Here is a 15802-nt window from a genome sequence, read left to right on the forward strand (position 1 = left end):
TGATCCCATGGGTGCTCCTTCTGTTTGTTTGTATTTCTGTCCATTATAGATGAAGTATGTGTTGGATAGGCAGTGGTTGGTCAGATCTAAGATGTGCTTGGGAGGGTTATATTTGTTTTGGATAAATCCCTAGGACACACCATCTACCAGAAGAAAACACACACAAACCGCTATCTGCACGCACTCTCACACCACCACCCTGCCCAGATCAACTCAGTAGCCAAGACACTCATTTCCAGAACAAAACGCTTAGCTGACGAACAACACCTAAAAACCGAACTACACACTCTCACTAACGTACTAACATCCAATGGATTCCAAAGAAATAAGATCACCAACCTAATCCAAAAAGAAACCCCCACTAAAATCCAAGACAGAGAACAAGAAAACGGCAAAGCCCTCCTCCCATACATAAAAGGCACCACAGACAGAATAAGCAAAATCCTCCACAAACATAACATCAAGACAGCATTCTGCACAAACCGAAAAATATCCACCATCCTAAGGAACCCCAAAGACAAAATTGAGTTAGAAAATCAAGGAGTATATGAAATCCCATGCACCGCCTGCCCCACCACATACATCGGACAAACCAACAGACGAATAAGTGCACGCATAGAAGAACACAAGAACTCAGTCAGAAAAGAGGAACCAACTTCTTCCCTGGTCCAACACCTTAAAGCCACAGGACATGATATTGACTTTAAAAAGACCAGAACTATCGCCAAAACTGAACACTTTAACAACAGAATAATCAGAGAAGCCATTGAGATAGAAAAACGCCCACACAGCATGAACAAACGAGACGATACCTCCCGCCTACCAGCCATTTGGAAACCCGCCCTTATTGACAAACGAGTCCCTAACACGACGAATGACACCAGACCCACACTCACGAGAGCCACACAGGATGTCACCACCACACATCCACGCAGAAAGCAGACTCAAACCCACACTGATAATGAGCCACGACCAAGGACCAGAAGCCAAACCGCAGCTGCATCATTAGCCACTTTAAACCCCTCCAATCCATACATGAAGCAGACTGACACCCACCATGAAGAGCTCGCACGGCCACAAACACGAAGCCAAACAACAACAACGCAGCTCACCAGCTCAAATCCCCCTGCAACTCAGACTAAGCTGAGCACAACCAAGCCCCCACCCAAACAGAACACACCCCCATCCAATCAGAGCACAACCAACTCCCCATCCAATCAGAGCACAGCCAAGCCCCTAACCAATCAGAACACACCTCCACCCAATCAGAACACAGCCAAGTTCCCACCCAATCAGCTCACACCCCCACTAGCAGTTAAAAGGAAGAGACAGCTGCGATCTCACATTGCTCCTGGAAGCACGAAGCCGAGAACACCAGCCTGAAGATGACGAATGAGACTTCGTCGAAACGTCGCCAAGACACTTCCAATTTTACGTGGGAGAAGACCCGAATAACCAAAGACCTACATATATATATATATATATAGACACACACACACACACACACACACTTTAAAAATTTTGTAATAATAATTTTCATATTTGAATGCAAAGACAATCAACATTTAACAAAATAATTTGAGAGTTAGTCATTTTATAGTAAAAAGAGGAAAAGTAAGGACTGATGTGGCAGTTCAATAATCTAAGACGGATAACTGATTAGCCTAAGACATATGATAGATTTTGTGATTTAACAGAATTTTAGATTCAAGGTTTCACATTCTAACTCTCTCTCTAAAATGCATACACCTTGGTGAAATATCTATGGGACCAGAAATAACCCTAATCCTAATTTTTAAAATATTTTTTTGTAGTACATTTTTCTGAAAAAGAGTCTATTGTATAAAATATAAAAAGTTCAAGAAAGTGGTAGATGCATACATACATAGTCACAAGTGGTAGGATTCAATTTTTTTAACAACCGGTTCTGTGGGCGTGGCTTAGTTGGGGTGTATGGCTTGGTGGTCATGTGACCGGGTGGGCGTGGCTAGCTGGTCATGTGACCGGGTGGGCGTGGCTATCTGCATAGGGACTACTCAGAGGGCTGAAAAAAGTCATTCCTGACTGGTCCTCGCACTTTTGACCAGTCCTCGCACTTATGACCATCTTCACATTTATGCCCGTTGCGGCATTCTTAACCGTGTCACTCATTTCACAACTGCTTCTCTTCATCATGGTGACAAGATAGAGCAAAAACGTAAAATATGAGGACAGTCTAAGTTCGAGGACTGGTCAAAAGTGCAAGGACCAATCAAAAATAACTTTTTCAGCCCTCTGAGTAGTCCATATGCACAAAAGGACTACCCAGAGGGCTGAAAAAAGTGATTTCTGACAGGTCCTCGCACTTTTGACCGGTCTTCGCACTTATGATTGGTCATCATTTATGCCCATTGTAGCATTCTTAACAACCGTGTCACTCATTTCACAACTGCTTCTCTTCACCATGGTGACAAGATAGGGCAAAAACATAAAATGTTAGGACACTCGTAAGTTCGAGGACTGGTCAAAAGTGCGAGGACCAGTCAAAAATAACTTTTTCAGCCCTCTGAGTAGTCCATATGCATAAAAGGATACAGCAATAGAGAGGGATGAAGGAAGGGAAGGGAAATTAGAGTAGGAGTGAGGGTAAGAGAGGGAGGAAGAGAGGAGGAGAAGGAGAAAGGAAGAGGAAGTAGGGAGGAGAAGAAGAGGGGGGAAGAGAAAGTAAGAAGGAAAGAAAAGAGAGAGATGGTAGGTTTGAGGAGAAAGATTGCTGTACAATAAAAAAGATGAAAGGGAAGAAAGCCAACCTCAAACAAATATAAAGATATTAAGATAAAGAATGAATTGTTAAACTTTAAAGAATAAAAGAGAACAAATATGAATAAATAGCAATAATTAGAAACACACATACAAACATACAATGTATTTTCTTTGAACAGAGTATTTGGCCGGTTCACAAATTTAAAAAGTGTTTAGTCATTTCAATTAAATTTACAATTTCTATATTTCCTTTATGCCATATTTATTCATCTATTTTGTTAAAAAAACAATATTACCCTTCATCCTCATCTCTAATCTTAATCAAATTCAATTTTTCCCTTCTATTCTATATTATACCCTTTCCCATTGTCATCTATTTTTATATCCATCCTCACATTGGTTAATTATGTAATATTACAGTTGTTTAATACAAATTCAACATTTTAATATAAATCAATTAGTTATATAACTATCTTTTTTGTATATTAATCAATATGAACATGAATATTCCAATTATTTTCATGCAATCCAATTTCTTACAAATCAATTAATTACATTTACCAATAATAATAAACCAAATAATTTCCCCCATATATTCCTCCAAACCACAACTTAACCATTTCTGCTTTCAACACAATATACAATTAATAGTATCTCAATTTACAATTCCCTAGTTAAATAGAGCTTTTTTTCTTTTGTCTTTTAAAATCTTGAACTCTCCTCTTTTGCCCTAAATTTCCCATTGTTTGCACCTACCTTTTTTGGTGAGGAAAAAGAAAAAGAAATCTCTCTCTGCCTCATTTTGTCACGTTGCAGCAAAGACCCTGCTTTACTTTCAGTTTCGCTTTTTCAGCATAGCTAGGCTAGGGGAAAAAAAAATCTGCTCGAGCACTCTTTGCAGAGAGCAATAGAGCCCTGGCAAACAGCTGAGAGCAAATCAGCTGAGAGGCAGGAGGCCGATCTAATCAACTTGTGCTAATTAACCAATGCTGAAGCTGAAGGGGCTGTTTTTTCTTTCTGTTTGCTTGCAATGAGGTAAGTGCTGCGAGGCGCAGGGCAAAGGGTGGGGGCCACCCTCCTTGCCATTTAGCCCCTCCTGCCGCCCCCCCTTGCCTCTTACCGCCCCCTAAGGCATTCCACCCCCCCCAGGGGGCGGTACCGCCCACTTTGGCAACCACTGGCTTAACTACTTAACTACTTAACCAGTTCTACCGAAGTAGAATCCCACCACTGGGTCTACCCATTTATTTTTGCAGGCGTCGGTCTACTCATTTCTTTTCTTTTAACACTGATCAGCTGTAGGGCGGCTCTTTGAAGCCCCGCGGCAGCTGCGAGGCCAATAAAATTATAAAAAAACACCGAACCGTTTGTTAAATTGCTGGCTCGCCCACCCCTCACCCAGTGGTGTGGAGGGGCGGGGCAAGGGGCGGGGCAAGCCAGCAATTTAACAAACGGTTCGGCCAAACCGCCTAGAATCGGCAGAATCCCACCACTGATACTCACACTAAGGCTCACTAAAGAATAAATGAAATTACAGACCTGAAGACATGCTCATCTTGTGTTTTATAGAACTGGAATGTATCGGGAATGTCTAGCATGTCTATATGCACCATGAGTTTATCAGGAAATTATATGGCAGGTTGGAAGAATCATGTATTTTTTTTACATAAAGTTTCCACACTTAATTACGTATTAAAATACACAATTGGGAACACAGAAAATGTCCAGTAGATGTACTAAGTGAACAATATAAAATATAAGGGGTCTTTGTTCAGACTCTGGAAGAAACTATCTAATCTGAGAATAAATTCCAGTTCTTCTGTAATCTTTGCTTGCAATTATGTTGGATGGGAATTTAAAGTGAGAGTCAAATGTCCAAAGGGAATGAAAGACCAGCTCCCTCCATGCTATTTTTTTTAAATTGTCCAATGCAAGTATAGTGTTAGAGCACATGATCAAATATCTTTACAGATATTTTATCACCAAAATACATTTTCCTCTGTCCTCTCACAGTAGCATTAAATCTGCAAACAAGATAGGGCTCTAAAAAGATTTTAAAAATCATTTTTTAAAATTGGCATTTAACAATTCCTGGTTTGTATTTTGAATTTTTAATGTTGTAATGTTTAATGTCATAAAATGAGTGAACAGTTTATTATAGGTGTTATTTTTAATATGCTTGACTTACACTCACTCATTCATTCAGTTGTAACTACCAGTGGAACTCTGTCCCTCAATAATTATGTTTTATGTATGCATTTTATTTTATTCATCACACTTCTACTCCAGTCATCTAACCTAAATCACTCTAATCTAATCTTTAATAATTTTTAAGGGGAAAGTTGGTCACTAGTGCAGGTACTTGCTACTTCATAGCTAAAACAGACCATGGAAGTTATAAGGACATTATACAGGATTGGGAAGATTATATAAAATGTAGAACATACCCTATTTATAGTGCACCATTTAACTAACAAAATGTACAAGCTGATAAAAATGTTCTTACCTTTTTTAGAGGGGAAAGCCATTTGATCTGGTTTACTTTTTAAAATGGAACTAGTTTCTTTAAACAATTCATGAACCCCTGCTAAAGTCTTTAACTATTAGAGAAAACAGAGACAAATGTATGATTACTATTCTTCCATATTTCTGAACTCCCTCATTTCTTTCTTTGTATGTAAAGACTAATTAAAATATGTGATAAATAGTTTTATGGCACAGACTAGAAGTAGTCTGGGTATGCTAAATACTGCTGCATCTTTCCTCATTACGTTTGGCCATAATTCCAATGAATTATGTAGGTAGATGCTGTAGTCTAAATTGAGAGAATGAGAGAAAGTGAAGACTAATGCATTTGAAGGGTACCAGACTGAGGAAGGCTGGTTTAAAGAAGGGAATGCTTATAGATGAAATATTCTTTCTGCATATAAAGTCAACATTTTAAAGCATAAACACATCTATTTTATTTTTAATCAGACATAATTTAATCAGACACAAAATTATAAAAAGTAATAGTACATGCGCATGCACATACCACACTCTTTTCGAATGAAGAACAATAATAGAAAAGAATAGAAAAGGAGTAGAAAATATTAAGGCAAACGACCAGAAGGCATGAGCAAAGGGGAAAAAAGCCAAATCTCGTTTATAGCAACAGTATACACGAAGTCTAGTTTATAGCAATGCCATCAAACCTCTCTATTCTTGTAAAGTCTTCCATAAAGTCACTCTTCTTTATATATTTGTTTTGCAATTTGATTGTCATACATGGTTGGTATATGATCAAATCACCTGAACACACTTTTTGTACATTGTTCATTTTTGAATGAGATCCACATTAATTCACTTAGCTCCCATCTTTCTTGAACTCATCTCTTCTTGTTTTACCATACCTACATGTTAAATACTTCATTTCCAATGCATTCAATTTACTTTTCTTCCCAGCATAATCAGCTTTCATTTTGTGTAACAAAACAGGCAGAAGCATATTCTTAAACATAAAAATGTCACCTTCTTTTGCTGTATCGTGGACATTACTTGCAATAAAACACACAACTGCCTATATGCTAGTTACATACTATATTTCCTTGCAATAGCCAGTATACTATTGTAGCAATGTGTTCTACCAGTGTTTGCACATCTTTACAGTTCTCCACTTAGTTCCTTAACTTTAGTTTATATATTAGTGAAATTCTATAAAGTAACATATATTCATATTATTGCTCTGCTTTTCACTATGTATAACTTGCAATTGCTGTTAAATCTACTAATCTGATACATTAATTTTCAGAACCATATAATCACTATTCACTGCAAATGATTCAGACTGTTAGCCATCATCCACAAACATATACATTCAAATCCACAACCAATCTCATTTAAGTCACCTTAGCCATTCCTTATATGGTTATCCCAAGCTTTCAGCATTCCCATACTTACCAATATGACCCCCTAGTTTTTGCATTTAATCTTTTTTATTTTTATCTTTGTAGAGAGGAACAATAATGGTACTATTCCAATTAACAGAAATGCAACGTTTGCACGCATGCGCGCGCGCACACACACACACACTAAACAATTCCTATAGCAACTTCATTTATGATGACGTCAGGAATGGGAAAAGCAAGAAATGGGAAATGCAGAAATGGATCTACAATATAATTCCATTTCAGTAATTTAAATATATATTTAAGCATCAGCAATAACTTAAATGATGCACTGCATGAATATATTTGCAAATGGCAATTGTATAGCAATAAGATTTAAAAGTATGTAGAAAAAAAAGTCAGCATTCTCTTATTTATGTTGCAAAATTTATTCTACTAAGATGACAGCCAAACCTTTTTTGCATTTGTTGTTCTAGAAAAAGTCTCTACATTCTGCTTGGTAATTTCATATTTTTCTCTTTCCACGTTTTGTAATTCCATCAGTTTTAATTTCTGAAAAACCTGGGCCTGTGGAGAAAAATAAATGGGTAACAAATATACTTAATGTACAGAACTAAACACATACTTTGATAACAGAAAGAAAGCTTGAAGTAAAAAAATTACTTCACATATGACAGACAATATTCAATCTGGATGTAATGTTATGTTCAGTGCCTCAAACAGATTCCCTTTTGGACACCTGGATATTCTTCTCTTACAATTTTTAAATGCCTGTTTGCCAGTTCACTTAGAGGCCGTAGTTAAGAGACGGAGATTTCTGCTTTAGAAGTCTGGGAAATAAAATGAATTCTGAAAATGAAAATAATCCAGTTGTTGAGATTTTTGTAATTTAATCCCTTTTCCATTTCAATAAATCTGATTAAAGAGACTTCTGTGAGAATCTTGCTTTTGGGGTAATTGACTGTCAAGACTTAAAACTAATGCCTCCAGAAATTTAGACTACAACTTCTATAAATTGTACCTATATGCCATGTGTGTTGGAAACTATGAAGTTACAATCAAATACAGCTGGAAAGCACCCACTTGGGAAGACTAGTTTATGATAAGCAATTCTTATTCAGTTGTAATTGTGTGTCTTGATAAGTGTTCTACTGCATTGGAAGTGGCATCAAACAAGTTCAGTAGATAGGAACATTGTAATGTTGATATGGAAAAAGATGCACATCTACATCGTCAATGGTAATGTCTTTAGCTCAGAAGTGGGTTCTACTTACCTTTGCTACCGGTTCGCAGTGGAGCCGTGTGCGCTCACTTGCTTCGCTTGTGCTCTTCTGCACATGCGCAGAAGCTTCTGCACATGCGCAGAAGCATTTTGATGACATTGAGGTCGGTGGGCGGAGCCTCCCGCTGGTTTTACTACCCGATCTATAGAACCGGTGCGAACCAGGGACAACCCACCACTGCTTTAGCTGCAGTGAAGAATCTGTATTTTATAATTATAAAAATATACACAGTATTTCTCCTAACAGTAATTAACTTATTCAGAAATAGTTCATTTCTGTATTAGTGACTTGTAGAAACTTCATAAAATTACTCAGGCAGTCTTGAAATTAAATCAAGGTTACTTCATTATGATCATGCTGTCACAATGATGGTTGGATAAATTACCAGTTATATTTCTCATTGGTCTAACTCTTGAAGGACAGTTGAAAACATTTCAGAAAAAAATAAGTTTTCATTTGATATTGTTATGCATGGACAGATATGTGCAGCAAAATAAAATAAACAAATGTGACTGGCTAGGATGACTTATTGCAAACATAAGGTTTCCTATAAGTCAATTATTCATTATTTTCTGTAGAATCAGTACCAGATCACTGAGTTTTATATCAGAATTTAATGATACAATAAAATATTTACATTTTTAATTATTTGTTCTTGAGTCTTGGAAATTCTGTGAGAAGTGTCTTCTGGTTTTTTGGATTCATTCTAAATAAGAAAAAACTAATCACTACAAGGTAATCACTACAAGGAACAATCACTCAAGATATTATAGAACTGTTTCCAGATTTTCCAGATTCTATGTTTCTTTTCTAATTCTATTTCCACAGAAGAACAAAACATTCAGGATGTAATCTTTCTGAATTACTGTATATCCCATAATAGGAAAATATTGTATTTAATTTTCTAAGTATGTTTTTTCTTAAATATTCTGTAAGGTAAATAGCCCCTGATTAAGACCTCTTCTGATGTTATGATGGAGAGAATTTTGTAGGCGAAATGACAAAACCATAGTCCCAACAACAGCACTAATATATCTTCATGAAATGGTTCATTTACTGGGCTAATATATAGTCTGAACCAATCTTATAGGTTTTTTTAAACTACAGCACATATTGTTTATTCTTCCAATTTCTTTCCATTTTTAAATATAATACAGAAATGTGAATATCTATATTATGTACGGGAAAAAATAATAAACATTTAAAAAGACCAAGAGAGCCGCAGTTGAACTGAGGAGATCTGAAAAAAAAGGGACATGAGAAATTTAAAGAATACATTTATGAAAAAGAAAACAGATCTAGTGGAAGCAACAGTGCTTTGATAGAAAATAGGGAAAGTTATAGTAAATGATGTTCTGCACTTTTTCTTTACTTTTCCTTATTTCAAGATTTCTTTTTTTGCCTTATTATTTCTTACTTCTTTTCTACATAACATTTCTTATCCCAAAAGGAAATAGCATAACTGGTATGTAGTGAACATCTGTTAAGAATCAACAAACTGTACTGAGTAGTTACTATACAATAATTATATAATTATTATATAATTATATAATTATACAATAATTATAATTATCTACCACTGGTTCTTGTAAATGTTTAGAATATCTTCTTCCTGAGGATTCCAAAACAAAACTTCTTTCCTTCTTTACTTTCAAATATTTTTTCTTTGATTTTGTCTGCCAAGAAAGAGAAAATTAAATTAGTTAAGCTTAACAGGATTAAAGATAAAGATAGTAGAATATTTACTTGTCTATTTTAATTATTAAACTAAACCATCCCTCACTCTCTCCAAAATATTTAAAGGCAAATACAAATGTTATAAGAAATATGACACGTCTCTGTCAACTCCTACAATTTCCAAATTGTTATAATTATTCTGACATGCCCAGGTAAGTTTTTTCAATGCTCTCATATCCACCCATAACTGAAGCAACTCAATGTTGTGTTTTCACTCTTTTCTCAACCCATTTTTCAAAGGTGGCTGATATGAGCAAGAGTTGGGATCTGCCTAGTTTCTAATGACTGTTTTAGACTTGAGGTATGCCCTCTTTTGCTTTGGTTTTTGGCACCTGCCTCCATGGTATTGGGTAGTGTGGTTTTGCTTCTAGAAGAAATTGGACATCTGATTACTGCAGTGTCATCTCATTGCAAATGACTGACATTATGCTTTCTAATGAGTCAAATGCACTTTTAAAAGGGCACTAGCACAGGTTGATTTAAGGCAGGAAAAGGAGTCAGGATCTGCTAACTTATTTATTGCTGCTTCTGTCACCAATGACTACTTTTATAGGTTTTCCATTGCTTTTGCTAATAATGTTGATCACCCAACTTTTCTGATTTTATTACTGCAGTTGGGAGAGATGCCATTTTGCCTACTTCATCAGCTCCCTCTGTGTGCAGCAGACACTTGTGATAAGACCTGCTCTTTCTTTGCAACACTCGTTAGGACAGGGTTTGCTTGTTACTGACTGCTCCCTTCTGTTCCTTCCCAAGGGTGTCTATCAATACATAACTATGTACATAGACACAGAGCTTGATATATCTTCCCTCTTTAAAGTACAAAGTGAACTTTGTGTTTCATTTACTCACTAATTAACAGAATGCCTATTCCTTCTGGCAATGTTTATGCTTTTAGAGTATCCTTGAGAAAGGATTATATTTCTGTTATGCATTCGGCTTTAATAAAATCATTTTTACTGGCACTTGGGAATCTCTTTTTCTTGGCTTCTGCAGCTACTTTCCTCTTACTAAATTTATATTCTGGCCTGTTTGCAACTAACATGAAATGGATGCATAATATAGGATAATAACAATGATTACTGGCCCGCAGCAGATATTTCTTCCTCTCAATCTCTCAATTGCAATGATAGCAGTGCCTTTCAAAAGACAAACTTGTTGCTGGATAGCAAGGTATCTGGAGTAAAGTCTAATGTACAGTAAATTAGCTACTTGTAACTTGCTCAGAGAGTCTGTCTGCCATAACTGAAATATCTATTTTCCTGTGTGATACTTTTTAAGAAGAGATTGGACAAATATTTGTCTGAAATGGTATAGAGTTCCTGTTGAGCAGTGGATCCCTTCCAACTTTGTTATTCTGTTATACCAGGCCAAAGAGACAATATGGAAGCTGCATTTCACTAATGGATCTTTTCAGATCCTATTGTTCTTTATGGCTTTCCAAGGCCTTTAAAAGGTCCCTTCATTTAAAAGATATTTAGGTCAATGCAATTGTTTATCATAGTTTATCATGCAACAGTTTATCTTAAGTATTGCTTTCCCTTACATTGTTTTGCAAAAAAAAAGAATGATAACATAGAATTTTTAATCTTATGCCAATAACTAATAATCAAACAAGGCAAATCAAATCACTGATATCTTTCAGTTTCGATCGTAGGGATGTAGGAAGTATATAAATGTTTGAAATTATTTTTAACGCACAGTTAAAAATATATATTTTATAAAAATATAAAAAGTATATTATTTTTAATATACTTTATTTTGACATTGTTTCTAAATTAAATGAGGGGAGATTATAATGTTTTGATATATCCCAACCATCTTGTTTATCTCTATATTAAATGCCAAGAAAATACATTTCAAGTATAAAAGTGATGTTATTAGTTGAATGATAATTTTACTATACCTGGGCTTCTGTTTTATCAGTAAACTCATTAGAGTCCGAACTGTCTGAACTGCAAAAGAAAACAAGTATGTTGTTTTGATTTACAGGATTGTGAACAATAAGATACTCAACTACATAATTACCTTATCAGATAACAGAACTGGGAAACACATCATAGCTAATGATTTCACTTTTTAATACGGGTAGAAATATTTTTGGAGAAACAATCCATTTACCTAGAATCTCCTCTGTCTCCTGTATCATTGAAAGAGGCAGCTGGATCATCCTGTTTTATTAGTTCCTCCAATTCTTTCAGGCATTCATTGTACTAGGAAAGATCATAGGGTCAGCAGTGAAAGTCAGTGCCTATTATTATTCAGTTCTGTATGGAAAAAAATGTTCCTCTGTATTACCTTGCTTTTCTTTTCAGTACAAAATGCCAATAATGAATCACAGAAATTGTATCCAATGGACTCCAAATCTTTAGTACTGAAGTGGGTAGCATTTCTATTTCCTATAATACAAAAGGGAAACCATATTGGAAAAAAGAATTGTCCAGCAATAATTTTATATACTCTGGAGTAGGGGTGTCAAACTGGATTTCTTCGAGGGCCAGATCAGCATTTTAATTCTCCTCCACGAGCCAGATTTAAGTACTCCTGCTCTGGAGAATATAAGAAAACTGAATTCTGACTACTGTTTTACGAATTTATCAAGTAAAATTCTTATGAAAGCATTCTTATACATTTTATAAATCATTGATGGATGGCTGAATTTGTACAAACTATACAAAGTGCTGAAACTATCCTTGAAAAATTAGCTATATTTTAAAGTGTCTTTACATTGTTTGTTTGGCACGATGGTTACCTCAAAACTCTACTCCAAACTTTCTGGCAATTAGGAATTTTGTTAGGAACTGCTAGCTTCCCCATTTCACCCATATGGCTAAAGGTAGCACACTATAGTAATTGAAACATAGTTGCTCATCTGTGATAATTGATATTCATAACTATTTTTTCTTTAGTTAAATGAAATTCTAAGACACTTTTGTAAACAGCTAATTTCAACCTAGCCAGTTTTGAGGAAGGTTCGAACAGCTTAGTACAGTCTAAGCTGGCAATTTAAGAAAAAAAAATATTCAAAGAAGGCAACACCACTTTCATGGTTTGCCAAGAGTGAACATGTCTATCTGGACACCAGGAATTGATTATATTATCTTTATTTAGCAATTATCTCTACAATGTTATTGAATGCATTAATTATTAATTCTGGAGTAATATTCCTTTACCCAGTTTAGAGCCACAGAAGGTTACTTCCAAGGTATAGCTGTTGTTGACACCCATTTTCCACATAGCTACTCGACCTGTTCCTTCTTTGCCTTTCTGCATTTTAAAATTGCAATCTTGGAATGAGAACTTAATAGGATAAGAAATGAAATAAAGTTTAGCAATTCCTGCTAAAGAGACAAATTATTCATTACAGAGCAGATATGCAGACATGAGATAATGCTCTCCCTTCAACATGCAAGCTATAACATCAAACTATCAATTCATGTGGTTCCTTTGCATAATTCACATCATTTCTGAAAGAAAAAAAGGGAAATATATGATGTGACATTCTGCTCCTGTATAAAAAATTGGAGTAACGCATAAAAATAATGTGAACAGCGGAGCATAGCCACAATAAAATGGTTTTAAGTTATGGGAGAAAATAATGTACAGTTGCAGTAGTTATTGTTTTATATGAACTAAAAATCCCACTGCAATTGCAAAAATCTGATCAAACTTCTAGAGGTAGATCTAGGAAACTGTTGTTAGTATAGAGATGCACAACCTAAAGTTCTACTCAAAGGTTTGGGCACATTGTTCAAATGTAGAACATATTTGTTCAAAAGTTGCTATAAAAGTTGGCATAAGTGCAGCAGCGTGCCTACCGTCCCTGTCCTAACGTTTTCTTTTATTCGTATCCTTTTCATGTATTTATAATTATGTTTACACTTGTATCTGTCATAAAATACATGCTTGATGAAATAAAATAAATAAAAATAAAATAAAAAAATTATTAAATACCTGGAATATACAATGATGGTGTTTAATTTATTAAATTTTAAATAGTTTTTCTCCTTATCCTACTATCGCCCAGTCTAGTACACTCAAAGACTAAGTATTGTGCCAAGCCAAATCTGAAAAAAGTTATGCATTTATATTTTAATAGAATTAATAGTTAACATGATATATCTGATATTTATTAGAGTGAGGGACAGACTGATTCTGAGTTTATGATCATTACAGTATAATATCAAACGAACATGCAAAGGGATTCCAGTTTTGATTAATTAACTGAGATACAATATTCAAAGTTGGCTTACTTTATCTGGACAACTTTTGCTCATAATGAAAGGAAAAATGCGCTGGAGTAAGCATGCCCTTTCATCTTGTTCTTTTTTTTCACAGCCATACATGAAGACATTTTCTTTCCTGCTATGACCATGAAGGTCACAGTATAGAAGAACATTTCGCTCTTCCATTATTCTGTTACAAGAGACAAGATCACATTATGAGAGCTTTGGTTATTGAAACTTAGATACTCTGATTGGGGTTTTTGTTTACGTTAGGAATTGTGGGTAACATTTCTAGATAGCTTAGATTTTAAGTTACCCATTATATGAAGGCATGACAGCCACTAGTAGTGATCCAGTTTCAATAGAAGCTGTTCCATTGAATACACTGGAGATTCAGCTTCATCTCCTTGTCACATCTCCCTTAATTTTGGGAAATATTAAATATACAATATTAAAATGCTCTCTCCATAGTATTTTTAAATTAAATCATATGTATGGGCTTTATCATTTTATATAACTTAATTAAAATACAGAATATGACTTTTATTGTTATATATAGTACCTATTCTTTTCTTCCCCTCCGGAAATTGATCTTTTCATTTCACATGTCAATTACAAAACAATAATAGTTACAATAAAAATTAAAGTAGTATATAGAAAAACCCAGTAATCTTCTGAACTAAAAATAAATAAAGTGGAACAAGTTGGATAATAAAATCAGGCATTCATTAACAGTGAACTAATATTAAACAGAGAATAAATGTATTAAGCAGATAGAAGTGATTGTGTTACCTTTTTACCTTTTGATCATGCTGCGGGTATACCAAATAGAAGGGAAAGAGTCTTTAAGATCTGATCTATAATTACGATTCAAGTCCTTGCCGGCTAAAGAGCAGCGATAATTGCCCACAATCACACCATCTGGATTCAACATCGGTACTACTTTAAAAATAAAAGTGTCTCGGAGCAATTGGGCATTATCTGAATCCCCCAGAAGGTAATCCAGAAAGCCCTTCATCATCCATGAACTGTTTGTTTCACCAGGATGCACCCTTGCTGTCAAAATGACTGCTGACTTGCATTTTTCCTTATTAAAATCTTGCAAGGGATTGGTAATAGTTAAAATATAGACTATATTCCTAGCCAGAGAATGACATAATATACGGATTTTGCAGAATTTGGAGCGCCTTGGGTCTCTGGCGATGGCTGACAAGTAGTCTTGCAGGTTGCTGTAAGTGTATGGATAGCAGTGGGCAAAATAGCAAGTATCTCTGTCATGTGGAAACTGGAAAGTCCATGTCAATGAAAAATATTGGTGCCCATCATTGCTGAAATTGTTTTTATAATACTTGATTTGATCTCCTGTCCTTTGCCACCCCACCTTGTGGATCTTTGCTTCTGCTTCTGAATATAATAATGGGCGCATGCCACGATTGTACAAGCTTGTTGGCTTGGTGAAGTTCACAATGGTGAATCGATAAGGCATTCCTGCTTGGGTGTTGGTAACCTGGAAGTAGTACCATTGGGTGTGCTTATTTGTGTAGAGATCAGTACGCAGTGTTAACTGGTATTCAAAATCATTACTAGCAAGGGAAAAAGGAGAAAAATGTTTTTAATATAAATTATACATAGAACGTAATTTATGTTGTGTCATTTATTCATATTTGACCATTCATATTTCCTTCATGCCTGTTAACAACACATATTTTCTTAAAGCCAAATTTATCTGAGATTATATTTAGAGATCCTAATATCAATTATTGATATCAGCTTTGAATGGAACTTTTTTATGGATATATTTTAACATTTAAAAATAAACACTAACATTAATACCGAGTTCCAAACAAATTGAGTGGTATTGAGGTACAAAATTCATTTAGTAATCTGGGACCCATTGCAATGTATCAGATTAATCTACATTGCAGAG

General features: G+C 35.2%; 1 protein-coding gene across 1 annotated transcript in view; it reads right to left on the minus strand.

Moving 5' to 3' along the window:
- AGBL3 (AGBL carboxypeptidase 3) overlaps positions 1 to 15802 on the minus strand; it is a 44823-nt gene that overhangs the window by 10810 nt on the left and 18211 nt on the right. The window contains exons 6-15 of the mRNA XM_070947357.1: positions 14676 to 15458; positions 13903 to 14065; positions 12823 to 12949; positions 11948 to 12048; positions 11771 to 11862; positions 11556 to 11604; positions 9490 to 9588; positions 8550 to 8618; positions 7083 to 7196; positions 5249 to 5342 (exon numbers count right to left, since the gene is read on the minus strand). Coding sequence (XP_070803458.1) covers positions 5249 to 5342; positions 7083 to 7196; positions 8550 to 8618; positions 9490 to 9588; positions 11556 to 11604; positions 11771 to 11862; positions 11948 to 12048; positions 12823 to 12949; positions 13903 to 14065; positions 14676 to 15458 — 1691 coding nt within the window. The remainder of the gene's footprint in view (positions 1 to 5248; positions 5343 to 7082; positions 7197 to 8549; positions 8619 to 9489; positions 9589 to 11555; positions 11605 to 11770; positions 11863 to 11947; positions 12049 to 12822; positions 12950 to 13902; positions 14066 to 14675; positions 15459 to 15802) is intronic.

This window comes from Pituophis catenifer, unplaced genomic scaffold (genome assembly GCF_029215685.1).
Source record: "Pituophis catenifer annectens isolate HBS135680 unplaced genomic scaffold, rPitCat1.0.hap2 SCAF_7, whole genome shotgun sequence".
Lineage (NCBI taxonomy): Eukaryota > Metazoa > Chordata > Lepidosauria > Squamata > Colubridae > Pituophis > Pituophis catenifer.